This window comes from Drosophila mojavensis, unplaced genomic scaffold, assembly GCF_018153725.1.
Source record: "Drosophila mojavensis isolate 15081-1352.22 unplaced genomic scaffold, ASM1815372v1 contig_80, whole genome shotgun sequence".
In the NCBI taxonomy this organism is placed as follows: Eukaryota; Metazoa; Arthropoda; class Insecta; order Diptera; family Drosophilidae; genus Drosophila; species Drosophila mojavensis.
The window spans coordinates 12,121,765-12,141,697 of NW_025318906.1; the positions used below are offsets into that span (position 1 = coordinate 12,121,765).

At 37.3% G+C, this 19,933-nt stretch overlaps 1 protein-coding gene and 1 long non-coding RNA gene across 3 annotated transcripts in view; one reads left to right on the forward strand and one right to left on the reverse strand.

Moving 5' to 3' along the window:
- LOC6579617 (probable serine/threonine-protein kinase roco8) overlaps nt 1-19,933 on the forward strand; it is a 45,769-nt gene that overhangs the window by 14,586 nt on the left and 11,250 nt on the right. The window contains exon 1 of one of the 2 annotated variants that reach the window (XM_044011006.1): nt 6,485-6,635. The exons of the other annotated variant lie outside the window; for it this stretch is intronic. Within the exon in view, the coding sequence (XP_043866941.1) occupies nt 6,633-6,635 (3 nt within the window). The 5' untranslated portion in view covers nt 6,485-6,632. Of the gene's footprint in view, nt 1-6,484; nt 6,636-19,933 lie in introns of those variants that run through there. 2 annotated transcript variants of the gene reach the window in all.
- Nucleotides 2,610-3,471, reverse strand: LOC122757739. Its single transcript, XR_006357872.1, has 2 exons — nt 3,146-3,471; nt 2,610-2,727 (listed from the first exon to the last, which is right to left on the reverse strand). It is a non-coding gene; the product is annotated as an uncharacterized LOC122757739 (long non-coding RNA).

Sequence of the window (19,933 nt, forward strand, 5' to 3'; positions counted from 1 at the left end):
ACGCTTAGTAGATGAGTAAATGAGCTGTCGAATGACTAAGTCGGCTAGATGAGGCAGCTAAATTTAGAAGATTGTGGGCTGAAATTTGCAGTATAATTAATAATAATAATAATAATGATAGGGGAAATTGTAATTAGTATGAAACTATGAATATGAAAATAAAATAGACTAAATGATTATTTATAATGCTAATGCTATACTTATACTAATATTTATGATAAAGAATAATAAACATTCGCTAGCAACTCATGGTAATATTAAAGCAAATATGAATTCTAATGATAGTGTTATTTATAGTAATATTACCACGCATTAATATTTATTTTGTAATAACCATTTTAATTAAAATGATGGTAATAATAGTACCAAAAATAATTCAATGAAGTTTATGATTCGAGGTCCCTCAGATTTTCCCTTTATAATAAATTTAGAATCTTTTTCAAAGATATTGTCTCGACTTTTTTGTTGTCATTTTTTTCACACAGTCCTCATACTATATGATTTGTCATAGGAGTGTGTTTTTGGTGTTTTCTCTACTCTACTCTACCTACTAAGTGGTAATAAATCCACCCTTCAAAAATTCAGTTGTGACTTTGAATGCTGTCCATCTCTTTGCTGTTGCATTCTCTACTATGATAATTAATTTTCCAGCTTCGATATCAGTTTATCTGTAGAAATTCTATTCAAACTCATAAGCTGCACCCCTAAAATTCTAAAAAAAAAAAGAGCAATAAGCGAACAATGAAAGATTTTTAAATGGAATTCCGTATTTAATCCTCACTATGTCGTACCTTTCACACACACACACACGAACATACACCAGCACACATAGATACAAAGATATGCTCTTAACTAAGCCAGCCTTAGACTTGGTATTGCTGCCGCTGCTGTTGTTGTAATTCATCACCTACAAATCAATCATTTTGACGAACCTAGTCGTTGGGCACTAAAACGATGAAAATGAAAAGAAATGAAGAAAAGCGAGAGAGAGAGAGAGAGAGAGAGATAGAAACGTATGCGTATAAAATGTAAAAAGCAATGCACACACAATAGATCAACGCTATCAAAGAACAGAGCCGGGATCGGGACTGGGACTGGGATCGAGGCCGAGCCCTGACATGGCCTGGCCATAGAGCGTATAGATACTCTTAGCCACAAACGCTGACCTTTTAACACAACATCGCAGCGAGATGGAAGCCTGTCTGAACTAATTGTCCGGCAGTATTCGAGTTTCGTTTCTTGTCAGCCTTTGCGCATGCGCATGAAACATGTTCATAGATAGACCTTATAGAGATTGATATTTGTATACCTAGGTGTGTTTGTGTGCATGTGTGTGTGTGTGCATTGCATTGGCACTTAATTTGTTGTTCTTGTCTGCAGCGTTGGTGTGAGATTACGCATTTTCCATATGACCGCACAAAGTAGTAAGCTGTTTGATACCCTGTAAATTGCAGCTGCTCCTTATTGAAATGCAAAGAATTTAAGATTAAACCCCTGACTATGCAAATTGTAAGCTGAAAGGGAAATATGTATTTATTTTCTTGAACCAAATAAATGATTTAATGGAATATAATATAATGCGATAGAATATTATATACCATGATCGAAATTCTTTTTTTTTTTTTTTTATGGGTTTATCAATTGGGTTTCATTTGAATATGAAATCGTAAAGCCTCTATATCAAAGTTCTAAAGCTTCTTTTCTTGAAATATGTCTTTAATATATGTAATTTATAAAATAGTAATTTAGTAATCCAATATTACTATTATGAAAATATTAAATATTGTTGATGTTCTAATAAGTTCCTTTTAAACATTTTCTTCATATTTGTTCTCCAATCATTCTTTTAATATAAGTAAATTTTGATTAAAATCGTGCTTTATACAATTTCCTATTTGTAATTTATAACAAATAAATGAATAAATGAAAGACTAATCTCAAGTACATTTGTAATGCCAAATACATCACGTAACGTGTGTCACGTAGATGATAATACTAAGAAAGCAATAAACTATATGATCTAACAATCCTAGCTGTTGAGTAAAACAAATGTCGAAAGTATAGAAATATAAATGGCATTAATAAACATGAAACTAATTTGAAGATTTCTAGAAAACAACGTAATGTCACGTAGTGCAGATCTTAAAAATCAATTTCGCTAGAAATTATACAAAATGTATATAGAATAGATATATATATTACTTATATAACTAGTGAAATTTTTGAATGCATGATATGCAACCCGGCCTCCAGTTTGAATACCTTTTATGGCTAATCTAAAGGGTATTACGTAGGTCTACATACGTAGATTGATTAGTTTCGTTGCTGCGTCTTGTTGCAGCTATTTTGACGAATTCCTCTGGTTCGGTCTGGTCTGGTGATCCTTTAGAATTCGTCTCTGTTGTCTTGTCTTGTCTTGGCGTAGTTTACAATGCTCTTTTGATTAGGCTGCGGACAGTCGATGGAGGTGGCCCGGTCTGGTCTGGTCTGGCCTGGCCTGGCCTAGCCTGGGTACGTGATTGGTATTATTCATCACTTGTCCTGTGCGCCTATCTGCACAACGCTTATCAGAATTTGTTTAGGCATTTCGTATGTTCTCTCTGTGTATGTGTGTGTGTGTTTTTTTTTTTCTTCTTCGACCTTTTCGTGCGATGTTTAATTTAAATTTTAAGTATGTCTCTCAGGTAGTCAGCGGATCCGAGTAGATTGTGTGCGCGAGTTGCTTATCTAAAACAGGTAGAATCTATTTTAATGGAAATTCATTTATTTAGTTGTTTGGCAGCAACAGCAGCCAATAGCCAAAAGCCAACAGCAAACAGCCAACAGCAGCAGGAAGTGGCAGGAACTCGTAAAACGTGTTCAGTCTACCAAGGAACGTATAACAATTAAAAAATTTATAATTGAATTTATGGCAATTTTGCTACGGCTGCATTGAAATTATGAATAGCTTTTGGCAAATGCACAAAATATTTGCAGGACTTTTAGCCAAGCTCCGGCCCACCCCAGCCCACAATCTCCCGCACACAGCCCACAATGGGCAACTGGCAATTTTTAGGGCCAACACCCAAAAAACTTTGGATCCCTTACAATGCAGTCGATAAGTATGGCATAAGTACAATTCATTCGACTCGACAAACATACTTACAGTCAGTCAGTCAGGCGGGCAGGCGGATGGATGAGTGGGTGAGTGGGTGGCCCGGGCCATACGACTCAAGAGCTTCCCATCCACACCGAGGCAAAGAAAACCATGGCAAACCAACTCAACCCAACCCAACCCAGCCCAGGCCAACCGAACCCAACTCAACTCAACGCAACGCAACCAGCAAGACAAACTCAGCAACGGACCCGGGACTCATTGTCGGTCCCAGCTCGGGCGGGCGCACAGCTGTTTGAGAGAAAATAGTCATTGTAATAAGAAAATTTTGATTTCATTTTTAGTATTTGTATAAAATTTAATAACGCCGCACAAGATGGCTGACTGACTGACTGACTGGCTGGCTTGGCTCGGCTCGTTGTTGTTGTTGTTGCCGCCAGAGTTGAGCAGCGGCAGTGAGCAGCGACGTCAAAGTCGACGCTGACTTTGCTGTCGCAGTCGCAGTCGCAGTTGCTATCGCCGTCGCCGTCGTCGTCACTGACGCTTGCCGTAGGGTGTGCAAGCGGGCAACTAAAACGCTTAAAACACACAATCTCGTTTGGGTTCGGTCGGGATTTCGGGGTTACGCTTAAACTCTAAGTACATTTTAACTTAACTGCCTTTTTTTGTGTTAGTTGCGACGACGTCGTCGTCGTCGTCGTCGCAGTCCAATGGCAGTGACAGAGGAGGAGAGCGCGTGAGAGTGAGAGAGAGCGAGAGCATGGCGAATTCGTAAGGCAAGAAGGCAAGCCAAAAGGATGATGATGAGGATGATGATTGAGGGCCGAATAAGAGCTTCAGAATGAGCATGAACAAGACTGTGGGGAATGGAGGGAGGTAGTTGAAGGGGAAGTAGAAGTGGCAGGAGAGGTGGCTGGCTGGCACTGGTGGAAAGGGTGGCTGCGACTGCTGGTGGTAGTTTGAGATTTCTAACTGTGTGCGCAGCACAATTATAAATTTTTGGAATTGTTGTAATTTAGTTTTGTTTGTTTGCCTGTTTGTTATGTTAGAATGTAGTACTTATATTTCTCGCAATGTATGTACGATTGTGTGTGTGTGTGCTTGTGAGTATGCTGTGCACAAGTGTGCGCCGTCTGCTGGCTGTTGGGCAAAACTTGCCTAGGCTGCGGCTGCTGATTATTACGATAAAGCATAATGATTACAGTTTTAGTAGCTTTCATTTTGCGAGTGAGAGTGGGAGAGTGGGGGAGAGCGAGAGGGAGAGCGAGTGCGAGTGTGAGTGCGATGGCCAATGCAGCATGATTGAGCGAGAGAGAATGCCTTGTAATTGTTGTTCAGCTCAAAGCAGCAGTTGAACTTTTTCTTGTTCTTATTGCGGGATTTGATGGTATGGGATTTGGTTGGGCTGCGTTGGACTGTGTTGGACTGGGTGGAGGGTTGCTTGGGCTGCTGTTGCTGTTCACATAGCACGGACCGATGACGTCGGAGAGGGGTGTTCAGGGAGTTAACGGCATTGGCTTGCACTTGATTAATTGCGATTTATGCGCTGCGCTGCGGCTTATATGCGATATATGTTAGACTTTTGTGTAATTATGGATAGCTGTAGCAATAACGGCTGCAACTTGGTTCACATCATGAGGGTTAGTTACTCAATGCAGCGCAATTGAAATGTGAGTCTGTGTGTGTGTGTGTGTGTGTGAATTAAAAAGGACACTTTATAGCGACGATTATATTTTAGGATAGAGAATAATGAAACAAAGTGCACACAATGCTACTTACTTAGGGGTGCCAAAGCCCGCACTCTAGCACGCTCAAACTTATGCTATATGTTAAATATACGTATATATGTATATGCGTCTGCATATGTATTTGTGCAGCTGTGATTTTAAAAATCTATTCCCACAAGTAAATAATGTAAAACGAGATCGGTGCAAAAATTCTTAGCTGCAGAGCAAACGTCATTGCCTTGCCATAAATGTAAAAATTGTTTGCATATTTCGCTTGGTAGTGATTGTGGGTGCCGGAGCGAGAGAGATAGAGTGAGAAGAGTGTGCAGCGCGCCGCAGGGCGAGGTGCAACGCTTGTTCTTATTCCCACTACAAGCGTAGAAACGTACATGTGTATGTACATGCATACATACAAACATACTATATTTTTGCCTTTTTGTTTTGCTTGGCTCATTTGGCAAGCAACACCAATGTGCACACCCACTCATAAGCCCAAGCACATGTACGCACACACAGGCATCGTAACTCAGCGTCTGCAAGAGCGCAATAACCCATACAAGTGTATGTGTGCATGCCAAAAGAGAGCGGGACCGAGCAAGAAAGAGAGAGCGCGCCTTAGCTAGACATAAGTTGGCAATGGTCCAAGCGGCGGCATTGCAAAGTACGTTAAAATTCAAGCTAAACAATCGCCGCTATTGTCATTACTTTTGGCCCACATTCAAATGGCCAAGAGAGAGCACAGGCAGCAAAGAGCAGTGCACATTTATAAACGTTCTCTTTGCGCACAGCGTAGATTCCCTTTAGAGATGAACGCCCAACCTGTAAACGATAGCATTCGATATATCTTGTTAATGCTTAACAAATTATGCTGCAGTAGCAACTACACAGACACACTAAAACGAAGCATGAGCGCGCGACACGCTCTCAGCTCTAGTTCCATGCTCCGTTTCCTTTGCTGTCGCTGTCGCCGTCGCTGCTACTGAGCTGGTACTGGTTGTTGTTGTGATTCCAGAGAACGAGAACTTCGTGTGTAGCACGTCGCATTGTCGGCTTTTGTTCGTGCTCTTTGCCTTCGGTTCGTCGTTGTTGTCGGTCGGCATCTTCGGCTGCTCTTGTGTATGAATGTGTTTGTGTGCGTTTGTAATTGATTTTATTAGTTTTTGGTTTTTGTTGTGTGTTTGCTGCTGTCGACGCTAGAGTTGACGCGACGCTGCTGTCGGCGCTGCCGCTGGCGTCGCTGTCGCTGCTAGCAGCATTGATGAATTTTAAAAAATTTTGAATTGCCCGCCCTTTAGTCATTGACTAAACGTGCAGCAGTGCGAACACGAGCGCGCGCAGCGGCATACCCGGCTTCGGCTACATTGTTGCATACTCTATAATAATTGATATATATCCAAGTCAATACAATAATATCAATACACTTAAATATATTTATATATATATACTTATGTGTACATGTGTATTAAACATAACGCTGACAATATATATGCACATATATCGGCAATTGTAATTAGCGCTAAACTTAATTTGTTTATTATTCGGCACGCGCGCAACGGACAGACAATTTGAACAAAGTGATAAAAACAACTATAGTAACAACAATAACAGAAACAACAACAACAACTGCAACAACAGCAACAAGAAATCCAATAAAAATTGCAGCAGCTGCAACGTGCAAACATTTGAATATGTGCTAAAAGTGAAGAAATATAAAATACATATCTAAAATAAATCTAATAAACATTTCAACCTTTGAATTCTTGCTGGGATTATAAACGTGGATAAGCCAAGCCAAGCCAAGCCGATACAAAATGGTAAATAACTCGAACTATTCATTCAAATATGGGCATAAGAATCAACAATAATATCTGTATTTATATAGTACATATACATACATGCATACATCCATACATATATAGTACAGCCAGAGACTGACTAGAATTTGTGATTCAGCGTCGCTAATTTCTATTTTATTGACAAAAAAATATTTTGCTTCGAGCAGACGAGGGGCGCTCCTTAGTCTTAGTCATTAAAGCAAAGTGTTAACTGAACAAGCCAAAGTATATGATATATACCCATGTATTATACAGCCATTAGTATAGCTGTCTTCGTGTATCAATGTGTGTGTGCTTGTGTGTGTGTGTGTTATATTATAAACAATTTTATGGCTCTGTCGCACGCATTCCCGCCCTCCCATGTACGCCATGGCGTACATATAAATCGCTTTAATCTCTGCATATTAATTTTTATTTTTTTATTTCCGGCGATTTTGATTAAGCACAAAACTATATAAGGAGCCGTGATTTAAGCATCCACATATTTTCACATCTCTTTATTATTTGCTCGAAATCATTTTCATAAAGTGCAAGTGACGTCTAAAGAACTTCCGCTTTCTGTATAAACTATGCATCAATACACTGAGCAAAATTGCCAGGTAATTTCGATTTGTATTGATTTGAGTTACTTTGTTTTTGTTTGCTTCTCTTTTCTACATGCATTTTTCATTGTAATTAATCCTTATAATGCTAGAGAACATTAATTATAATTCTACTTCCTGAAGTCAATCTATAGCTGTTGTAATATCGTAATATAATATAATATATATAATATGTAATATAATATTTTCTTTATTATAGTATTTGTTCTATATGATTTAGGATGTTTTGCTATAAGTAATGTTTCCTATAGAAAGATTTAATTGTAGTTCTCTAGCAAGTATTGCTATAACTGTGATCGTATTTAGTTTCAAAGATCCTCACTGTTCCCTATTTGTATTTAAGAGCCTACATTCTATTCAATGCATTACAAAGGGTATTTTCTAGTTGTATATTTCTTATAATTATTATAATGTAATATAATATAGAGATTCTTTTGCTTTTTCTCGCAGTTTTCTCTGATTTTCACACACGTTTCTTGCATTTCTCATTTTAGACTTTAGTTTAACCTCCTCAATATTCAATATATCGTCTATAAATATATTTGATTTTTTAGCCAAACAGTTTTAGAACTGTATTTATATATACATATGCAATATATGTGTGTGTATGTGTGTGCATATTACTTGCAGTTGCATTTAGAAAATCGCATAATTTGATTTTGGTTAGTTTACAAACGCATTTCGAATCGATTTCAATAATTCATTTCGGATAGTTTTTTTCTTCAGTTTTAAAAATCTCTCTGCACCATTTGCATATTGAGGCAACATTTTCTGTGTGTGTGTGTGTGTGTGTGTGTGTTGGACAAATATTCGCAATTTTGGCTCAATAGATAGAAATATATTTGGCACATTAAGAACAGACGAAGAGCTAGCCAAAATACAACTCATAAGAAATTATTATGATTATGATGTTGTTATAATTAGCGAAGAACAACAACAAAATGTGCAGAAGAAGCTGAAGAAGCAGAAGGCGAAGAAGAAGCAGCAGCAGCAGCAGCAGCAGCACGACTGAAAAGCGATTCATAATTATTCAAAAATTGACTTTAAACAGCCGCCGCAGTCGCAATCGCAATCGTGAAGATCTCACATACATAGGCATAGTACCCCTAACCCCCAGTAGTGCCCCAACCCAACCCCTGCTCATGCACAAATACACTCGCATATCTCTTTAGCTATAAAGATTTTAGTTATGGTTTAGGCAAACATCTTCTGGCCGTTTGCTATTTATAGTATGTGTGCTCTATCACAACTACAACAACAACAACAACTACTACAACAACAGTCTACAGGCTACATACATCACCGAATTACACTTAAAAGTGCTTAATCACAGGCAACATTTACACAAATCATAATTCCGCCTGTGGGCCCCCCTTCAGCCTCTGAGTACCAGATGAGTATACATATAGAGCCTCTACACCCATCTATAGAACCAATCCATAATGCCCATTTGTGCAGGGCGCTCGCGCGCTCCTCTTTCAAGTTGTTCGTTATTCGATTTGATTCTTAGGTATTCTAAATCCAATCCCCCTTCCCCCCATGGCCTCTCTCTCTTTCGGAGCCATTCGATCAAATTTGTTTTCATTAAAAGGAAACGAAATGTGGCTGGTGTTGCTTCTTTCTACGGATTCGACAAAAATGCGCCACAATTAAAGGCCGCAATGTATGTTTTAAATCAACGGCCACTCAAAATGCCGGCGGTGCTGGTGGGGCACTGAAACTCGTATGTGAATTTGAATTTGTATTTGAATTTCTATTTGAATTCGAATTTGATTTGAAATAGACGCATTTTATTTATTAATTGCCATATTTAACATATGTTTGCTGCAGCGCTACGAAATTAAAAGTACAGTTTGATCATAATAGACGAGCCATTTAGGCGATAGATTGCTTGGGAAATTTAGATCGGGAATGGGAATCTTAGATATGTGTTGTAACTTTATCCATCTTGGCAATGTTTGGCCTAGGAATGCTGTAAATTTTCTATAGATTTTTTATATCTATATGTAATTGCAATTGTATCCTATAGGCTGTGGCATACCTAAGTAGTATAGTTTATGCATATATGTATCTATGTTTTTAGATATATCTATTTCCTATATAGTTCTCCTATAAAAAATTACAAGTGAAGAAGTTTTTGACAATAGACTCAAGTAATGTTGCTTTTATAATTTAACCCATATACGCGCCATATATAGTTTCATATCATATAACACTCGATGCCTAAACTCTTTGAGAATTACAACAAAAAAAGTGAAGAAACTGACTTCATGTGAAGCATAGCCAGAACTTGTTCAAAATGCTCAGGCCATGACATATATATGTTGAATATGTCATGATATTTTGTATATACATGCGGATATATCTTGATAATTATATATTGTATATGCTCAATAGCTTGCTTAAACACTTCACGAATACTGAGCTCGTGTGTCGCAAAACCTTGTTAGAATTTTCAAATAGTTCACGCTGTGCCTCAAATTTGTGCTGAATATTCCATAAACAAAAACATCTATGTATTTATTTAGCTATACAACTATATGGCTTGAGACTGTGATTCATATTCCTGGGCAAAGGGCTCCAAATGCAAATGCCTTTCAGCATGAGCACTTTAGGCCACACAGCTCAGCTATAAGTCAATGTATATCACATTTTAATTTATAAAAAAAAACAAGTAAGAAAGCTCTAGTCGAGACTACTCGACTACGAGATCCCCTAAACCCTTGGAGTAATAGCTACTTCAATAATTTTTCGCGTCTTTCAGCTTACACAAGAAACACGCACACACACACACACACACGCACGCACACACAGGCATACATACACATACACACATACATCACACACACACACACACACACACACACACACACACACACACACACATACACAAACAATTACATACATATACACACACAAGCATAAACACGCATGGGCAGCAGTGAGCGCTTACTATGAGAACTTAATTGCTTAATAACTTTTTTGTGGACGTACGATCTTCATGAAACTTTCAGATTATGATTATAACATGAATATGCATGTAATTGCCAAAGCACAAGTCTCTAGTATTTGAAATACGCTTTTTACAAATGTGAGGGTGAGGGGGTGAATTTAAGGGTGGGGGGTAAATTTTAACAAAAACCGAAATTGTATAAATTGCATATAGGCATACATTAAAAATTTGGAGACTCTAGCAATAAAGGTGTAGAAGATATAATTTTATAACTGGTTTTCGATAAGGTTTTTTATCGATAAAAAAAGATCGGGATGAGTTATCGATTTTTAATGATAAACTTGATATGCGCGCTGTAATTACGAACATTTAAAAAAAAATTTGAAGTCTCTAGCTCTTATATCTTCTGAAATCGACGCGTTCATACATACGGACAGACGGACAGACGGACAGACGGACAGACGGACAGACGGACAGACAGACGGACAGGGCCAAATCAACTCAGCTCGTCGCCCTGATCAAGAATATATATACTTTGTGGGGTCTGCCACGCCTCCTTCTGCCTGTTACATACATTTCAACAAAACCATTATACCCTGATTTCCCATTGAAAATGGGTTCAGGGTATAAAAAATGAAATGAAGAAAAAATCTATAATGAATCGGAGTCTGAGTGTGTGCGAGTGTGTCAATAAATAAACTAATTGTTTATTTCATTTGCAGGCTTTTTAAATATTTATAAGCAGCGCACAATAAATAAGCCAACTTATTTTTCAACGCCCAAATACGCTGGGCTTTCAATTCTCCATTCCGAAAGGCATTCACATTTTTATGGCACTTGGAAATTAAGTAGTCAGAAATCACACAGAGCAAGAGAGCGAGAGAGAGAGAGATATAGAGAGGGATATCATATAGATATTGCATATTAAAAATAAATTTTTATAATTGACATATATATATATATATATACATATATACTTATGTATATGTACATTTCATATTGGACAAATGTATGCAGCGACAGATGATTATTGCCCGCTCAGTTCAGCTATTGAATCGTAAATCTATGTTTATCTCAGCATCTTTGTCTTCAGATGCTTGTCTGCTCTGCCCTAATAGAAATATCTATCTGCATATTGCCTTGTCAGCTATCAATCGATATATAGACATATTGATTTATGCATATGCATGCTTTATTAAGTTATTCAGATTCTTAATGGTAAAAATAAAAAATAAATAAAAAATAGTAATAAATAAAAATAAAAAGAATTTCATAAATTTCTTTGTCTACTAAAATTTATTTTTTATTTTACAAAAAATTCCAAAAAATGTTTTTAGCTTAACTGTATAATCATAAAAGTAAATATATATATATAAAAAAAAAAATAGTTTTGTTTTTATCTATTGAAAACTTAATAACTATTAAAATAATATTTTATAAAAATTCCTAAGTAAACAATTTATTATTTTTTCACATTGAATTGTTAATTTCGCAAATTTAAAAATATTTTATTTAACGATTATTAAGTTGAAATAAGCACACAGAACTATTTGTCACCAGATGTAAGCATATAGAAAACGTTTTAATTTAGAATGTTTATTTAATGACATAATTCGAAATAATTTCGTTTGATGATGATATAAGAACGCGTTCTTAAAACATTTCTCATTTCGAAGGTAATTTGAATTTTTTTTTTTTTTTTTTCTTATTTTTTAGTACGGTAATTAAGTGAATTAGTTGCTTGGCTGAGACTAAGAGGCTAAATAGATATTCGTGGCACACACTATCTCTCTCTCTCTCAGTCTCTCTCTCTCTCGCTCTCTCGGTTTCTCGCTTCTATCATAAAATGTCGAATGCAAATTCGTTCCATCACTCAAATTGTAGTTTTTCCGACAAGTTTTTGAGAGCGAGAAAAAACGAATTAAATGTTAAATGTAAAATGTAAAGAAATGTGAGCCTGGCCAGAGACAATGCGTGTCAGTCACTCAGTCAGTGTGTCCATCAGTCCATCAATCAGGCAGTCCGGCAGTCATTCAAGTGCGACAGGCTCTGCTGAGTGAGTCACTCGCCTCTATTGCTATCTATTGGCATCCTTTATATGCATTAAATCTGTGCATGTGTGTGTGTGTGTGTGAGTGTGTGGGTATGTTTCGCTTTTTCTTTGATTCAGACAACAAAGAACCAAATGCCAAGTTGAGTTTTTTTGTTTGTCTGTATTGTTTGTACTCAACTAAGCCATGGCCCAATGCAACAAAATTCTGTAAAGGCAATGCCTGACTATGAAATATCCTAGCCCAGCTTAAAGGGAAAATATAACAAACTAAATAATACTCTCTTTTTACACTATATTTGTATGTTATGTTGTATGTTGTATTATAAAGACTATTTCCACTACTAATTCTCTAAGTAAAGAGTTTCAGTAGAAGCTGAACTAGACTTATAGCTAGATCAGCTTAAGCAGTGCAGCTCTTTTTTCTGCTCAAAGATCTAGATGTTCTATAAACTCTACATGCCTTCCCATACTTAATAAGGTTTATCTAACTTGGCACAATTCACTACCCATTTTATTTTTCCCAATTACAGGGTATTAGAAAACACACTTAACCAATCAATCATTGCACGTGTTATATTTCATTTCTATTTTTTTTTTTTTTCGCTTATTGCTTGATTAGGGCGCTCCATTAAAATATTTTCGAAAAACTTGAACAAATCAGTCAGTTTAAGCCCCCCGTAATTAAATATTAATTAAAACATTGCGCAAAACTGCAAAACAACAAGATGGGTGGGGAGGGGGAAGAAGAAGACGAAGACCGAAGCATGAAGTAGAAGCAGAACAATAATCATAATAAAATTCCTGACAATTTCCACAAAGTCTTCGCAGTGCTTCGTCACCCAAAAGTCGCCTCAATTAAAGGCGATTTAAATTTATAGATACGTCGGCCGGGGGCTGGCAGGGAGTGTGAGCGGGTTGTACAAGCAGTTAGCCAATGCAGTAGCTGCTCGCCAGCGATATATAAAATGGCTTAATTAATTTTAATTATTTTCAATGAGCGACTATGAAATGAAAATTTCTTTCAAGGCGCAACTAAAACTTGCGTCAAGCTAACCCCCTCCCGGCCCCACCCGGTCCCACCCGGCCCGGACAGCCCTCAGCTGAGATGTGAATTTGTATTTGATAAAAGCAGCAATTAAGCAATGAATTAATCACTAAACATATGGGACACCCTATCTATCTAATGGGTTCTACGGGCACCCGCGTGCCCCTTCTGTGTGCTGTGGCAATTGGCCAATTGAATCGCCGCTTAACCCGCTCCTGTTGCCACTATTTATTTATTTTATTTTATTTGTGCTCGCTTCGTTTTCGTTTTCATTTTCGTTTCTCTTATTCGGGGGGTAATACGAAAATTTGTTTTCCCAATTGTTTACTTTTCATGTGGCCGCCAGTTGGTTGCATATGCGGGCTGCTGCTGCTGCTGCTGCAACTTGGCGTGGCACGAACTCCATCCCCGGCGCCCCATTAATTTATTTGTGTGCAACATGCAAAGCAATTGACATCAAGCCAATCGCTATTAGACACAAATAGTCCAAAATTGAAAATTCCATTTTCCCTAACGGTTCTTGATGTGATCATAAATCTGCAAGCTAGCCATTCACTCACAGATGCCAACACAGCTCAGGTAGCGCTCCCAGGTAACGCCCTCAACTTGTCAGCAGCAAGAGAGAGAGAGAGAGCAAGCGAGTGTGTGTGAGAGAGAGAAGCATATTTTGACAAACTGACAAGAGCTATTAATCAAATAGGTTACAAATACTAATAGATAGGGAAGTATATGTATTAAATTGATATCAATTTGTATATTATTTATAGCCAAAAATAAACTAGAATTTTTCTATCTAGCGCCTAATTGTTTACCTGGCATTAGTTGTTAATTATAGATATATTATATACTTATAAATGTTTTATATTGAAAGACTTTAGCCTAATGATTTCACGTTTATGTCCCGAATAGTCTCATACTTGTATATAAATATCGATGACATATAAGCATTAATACAATATATACATATATATCTATCCATATATGTACATACTATCAAATATACTGTGGTGTAAAATTTAGCTTAGATCTTTTATATGCAACTCAGGTATTCGATTATTAATAAGAGGTCTACTCTCTCATTCATCGATAGAATTATATTTAGATGTATACTATACTCACATTCCTTTTTATGATATTCATACAGCTGTAGCTATTCATATGTATATATACAAATATAAAATATATATGTGTATATACATATTCAGAGGAAATTGGCTCGAACCTTAATCAAATCAAAGCTTAAGTCTTGACACTTTGAATTCTAGCTCTTATAGATATATGGAGATTGTGATCTTATTTATTTTTTAGCTTTATTCAAGGTACTATATCGATAATAATATAGACAACAATTTCTTATATGCAAAGCAAGAAAAACCAAGCTCTAATCGTACTAACTTTAAAGATGCTAGAGATAAGATTAATCTTATATCCTAACTCTACGTTGTTTTATTCCTCAATCTTAATCAAATGCCAACAGGAATAAGTAACCTCAACTTAGCTAAATATCTTCGATTTTACTTTTATTCAATATTCATTACAAAAATAGAAAATGTTGTAAATTCCATAAAATCCTATTCTAAACGCCTTGCGAGACTTAAGTTTTTTAATTTCATGCGAATTTGCAATGTCAGAATGTTTTTGTTTTCTGTTTTTATCATACAAACATACATATTTCTTATTCACATTTCAAGTTCCCAGCCCCACATATACATACATATACATATCTACTATATGTGACGATCTTAAAAATTTCTAACCCTGACTGGCCAATTAATAGGAAAAACATATATATATTTTGCGTCTCTCTCTCTCTCTCTCTCTCAATGCCAATGCCTGGCTGAGCTATAGATTCATAATGGAGTACATATATTTATGCGACAGACTGTGGAATCCAGTTAGTCAGCTGGCCATATGGAACGCTCTGGCGGCTCATAGCAAGGGGTTGTCAGTTTTGTTGTTGTTGTAGTTGTTGTTCCTTTGAATCGAAATGTCTGCGTGCACTTAATAAAATAGGATTAACATTTTATAGTTGCATTGTCTGTGTGTGTGTGTGTGTGTGAGAGTATAAAATTTTGACAACTGCGCATTGCTGTCTTTTTTTTCTGTTGAAAGTCGCTTTTGAATGCGAAACATTATAGTCTCTGTACATAAATACTACAACCAGTTATTGGAATGATGACAGCTGCGAGGACTGATAAAGAGGCGTTGCCTTTAGATTAATCCTGCGTAGCTTAATTATAATAAATTCTAATACTTGAGAAATTATTTTAAAACGAAAATAATCCGCTAATAAACCACGAACCAGCTGGAAAATCAGCTTAAAATGTTTTGAAAACTTTTAATAACAATATAATTTAAGAATATTTTATTTTAAATTTTATATACAAATAATTTCAAAATTAAATTTGAAAAATAGCTAATATATTTGATTGAAATATATCAGTAAATATAGTGTGAACTAGTTCGCAATTTGTATAAAGTAAAATCAAATAACCAGTAGTTCCCTAGTTCATGTGAACTATTTTAGCTTGTCTAATGCAATAATGCTGCAAATTAAGAAACAATTAGAATTATCCGTTTCAAATCCAGTTTCTAATGCACCCTATATAATATTTTCCCTTATACAAATAAAAGCTAGGCCTAGAAAAAAGCAGAAACCATTACATAGCATAAAAGTTCTTAAGATTGGAGTAGGGAATGTGAACCGGTTCGCAAGTGGTTCGCTGCTTAGATGCCAGCAGGACCTCAAGCTAAATCAGTTTTACAGCTTGGCTAGACTCTAAAAAAAAACCGGTTTGCCTAATGTCATAATTTCGGATTGAATTGAGCTGTGCCTGTGGCTGTGCCTGTGCGTGTCTCGAGTATCTTCCCATGGCTGCATCCGCAAGATACTTTTCGGGCATAACTTATGCATCAACGCGTACAATTTCGAGCATAAATCGCGCGCTGTCACCCGGCAGCGACTTGCCTTTTTGTCATCATCGTCATCCTAATCATCAACATCAACATCATCATTGTCATCATCATCGCCAGCCATCCATCGGCTGGCCAACTAGCTACACCACATATATTTATCGTTGATATCGTTGCCTCTCTCTCTCTCTCTCTCTCTCTGTCTCTCCCTCTCTGTTCGTTCCTTTTGAGTTTTGTTTCTTTCGGTTTTCGGTTGCTCTTTCTCGCTCTTTAGCCGTCGTTAAAATATTTTTGGGTGTGTTCTGTATTTTAATAGCTCTACGAGCCGCGTGCGCATTGCCACTTCCTTTCGTATCTCACACACACACACACACGCACACCCGCACTCGCACACACAGTCGCACACCCGTTTGTTTAATTTCTTTCGAATTTGTCAAAAAACGTAACATGATTTCAGTTTTTACTTACTCAAAGTCTGGCCGCCCATTGACGCGTTTCTCAGCTAATCCCGCGTGCGACTCACTTTGAATTATTAAAACCAAATCTTGATTGTATAAACGTATTTGTGTGCGCTTCGAGTTACAGTTTTTATTTTATTTTTCTCTTCCTCTCACTCTCTCTCTCTCTCTCTATTTCTCTGCTTCATTTGATATATATATATATATATATATATATATACAAGTCGTGGGGCATTTTTATAATATGTCTCGCCGTTGCGATCGCACGAACTCCTCTTCCCAGGTATGTGAGGCATTTCATCAGCTATCTGCCATAATAACTCCCCCACCTTGAGCAGTGCACATACATAAATCTGAGCTTCGTTTTCGACTTCGTCGTTGACTTTTGCTGTTTCGTATTTCTTTTTGTTGGTTTTTTTTTTCTTTTTTTTTCCAAAATTTTAGTCTCAATTTTAGGATTAAAAATGTCGTCAGCATTTTTTAAGCTGAATTCAGTTCTGGCCTCACATCATTTGGCATTGATTTTGTTATACAAAAACACACCCAATTTATATGTGTGCATGTGTGTGTGTGTGTGTGTAGATATATATCTCAATTCATTTACTTATTGGCTTTCTGACAGTTTGATTTGGGTTTGCGTTTCGCCCAACTATTCATCATTTGAATGCGCTTTTGATTTAACTTGGCCCTGCTAGATGTTCCAATTAAGCTCGCGAATTGTATGCGCTTTTTTATTTTCTCTAGAGAAAAAACTGTTGCCCCTTGATCAGTCAGGCACCCAGAATCAACTAAAAGCAACAAAAAAAAAAAAAATATATATATATATATATTAATTTATTAAAATTTAAAGCGCATGACTTTCAGCGCAAATGGCACAGAAATAACAACAACAACAACAACAGCAACTAGCAAAATAAATTGCTATGATTCATGCGTCACACTTGCGCATAATAACTGGGAGAGGGCTAAAAACTGAACACTGCCAAGCAACGAAATTTAAATCCAATGCACGACGACAAAATACCGCAAATGTGGAAAAACTGCACGAAATTTATTTTAATAAAAAAAACCCAAAGAGCTTAAGCTTAAACAAAAACAGCTAAACAGTACAACTAAAGAGTTCTTTAGAGTTCGACTTTAGCCAATTAATATACCCGCTTGGTCGCAGTTTTGGTGCAGGTATCAGAAACTTAAGGAGCACAAGGCAAAACCCAAATTGAAACGGAGCAGGCAACAAAAGTTAGCGGCGCATGGAAAGAAAGAAACTTCAAGGCGCAAGGCGTAAGATGCTGACGTCGATGTCGACGCCGACGCCGACGCAGACGCAAACGCAGCTGCCGCGAGCAAACGCAGGCGCAGCTGATGTTGGCGTTGGCGTTTGGCATCAGCTGCTGTTTGGCAGTTGCCCAGTTGTCAGCTCGCTTTTCGCTATCTGCGGAGATTTGTTGCCCCTTGTGGCATTGTTGCCAGGCGGCTGCTCGGCTAGATTCTAGATATACTCTCTGGTGGGCACCTCTCCAGGTGTGCGCCACAAAAATGCTGCTGCAAGCTGTGTGTCCCAAAAAAAAGAAAAAACTCGCGCAATTTGTTGCATGTTATGCGAGGTGTTGTTGTTGTTGTTGCTGTTGCTGTTGCTTGTTTGAGTTAGCTGAAATATTTTGTGAATTTCGATTTCCAGACCAACGGAGCGAGCCAATGCCGCGTGTCAGGCCGTTAGAATCGGGCCAACAGAACGTGCATTGATTGTCAAATGACAACCTAATTGAGGCTATCTATCACCCGGCGTACTTAGTTTAGTCTAGCCTTAAAGTGAAGCGCCCTAAGCTCGTCGATGCAATTAGCAATTAAATTTCCGTTGACCTAATGCCCAGCTAAAGTCGTTTTCGACTTATTTATCAATTACAATTACGACTTGGCCAAGTGGCCAGCTCTACAATCCGTAGATAAATACAATTAGGTGTAGAGTCGCTGGGGACACCGTGTTTAGGTGCTTTATTTGTTGACAGTAAAATGGAAAACCGAAAATCACTCGCATGACTTTAATTACAATTTAATATTTATTTAGTTCGATAAGCGGCCCACAATTATTGTATAACATACGAAGAATTATTCAGATATGACTACACCTAGTCACACACACGCACACACACACACACTCGCACACACCTTTGTTGATTGTATTCGAATTGTTGTGCAAATTTATTTAACAAGTCGCTGATACCAGGAAGAAGTTGGCGTTTTCCACTTAATTAAAATTTAAACCTTGTTTATATTTAAATGCAATTTCAACAACTTTCCAGCTGATAGTCAGAGCCATATAGCTTTAGCTTGAAGCAAAAACAAATTGGGAATTATAAATGAAAAGAAATGAAAAAAAAAAAAAAAAAAAACTTGAGTATGCTTGGCCCAATTATGCTCTTTGATAGGTGTTAAAACCTCTTGGCTAGCCAAGCAGAACCTAGTTCAGGGCGTATGGAGTGTGTAACATAGAGCATGATAAACATTAAACAAAGAGCAGGCGTCACATTGGCAAAAGGGGCGCGTTGCCCGTTCAGCTTTTCCCTCTGTGTTGGCCACATTATCAGCTCTTGGGGCAATTGCCTCGAATTAGTTAACACATTTGTTTTGCTGTTATTTTGTTGTTGTTGTTGTTGCTGCTGCTGCTTCTTCTTCGCTTCGGCTTGTTGCTGCTCATAATTAAACAATTTGTATTTTATGCCATTTGTTGAGGGCGCGCATTTAAATTAAAATTGTTCTTTGGCTTTTAGCCGCCGCCTGATAAGCCATAAAAAACACGCCTAAATCAACAATTAAATTGCGTTTCTGAGAAGCCAAAAACAAGAAAACAAAAAAAACCAGAACAGCAACGACAATGGAACGTATGTACATATGTAAAATTGTTATACTTATAGATACTAGATACGAAATGTATCTGTGAGATACATTGGCGAAAAGTGTGCAGCTGCTGCTGCAATGTGCTGCCGCATCCGAAATGAGCATTAGAAAGAATCTAACAACAAAATTCAAATGATTTGTGTTTTTTCTCTTTTTTGGGATTAGTTTTGAATAGAAAAAGTTAAGCCCGAAATGCGTACGTGCAAAGTTATAAAGAACAACGACAACAATAAGAGCCAAAGCAACAGCAACAACAACAACAACAACAACAGCAACAGCAACAATTGCTGTTCGTCACAGGGCAAAGCAACGTGAGCAACAACAACAACAACAATGCAAAGGCCAAACGTTAGTGCAG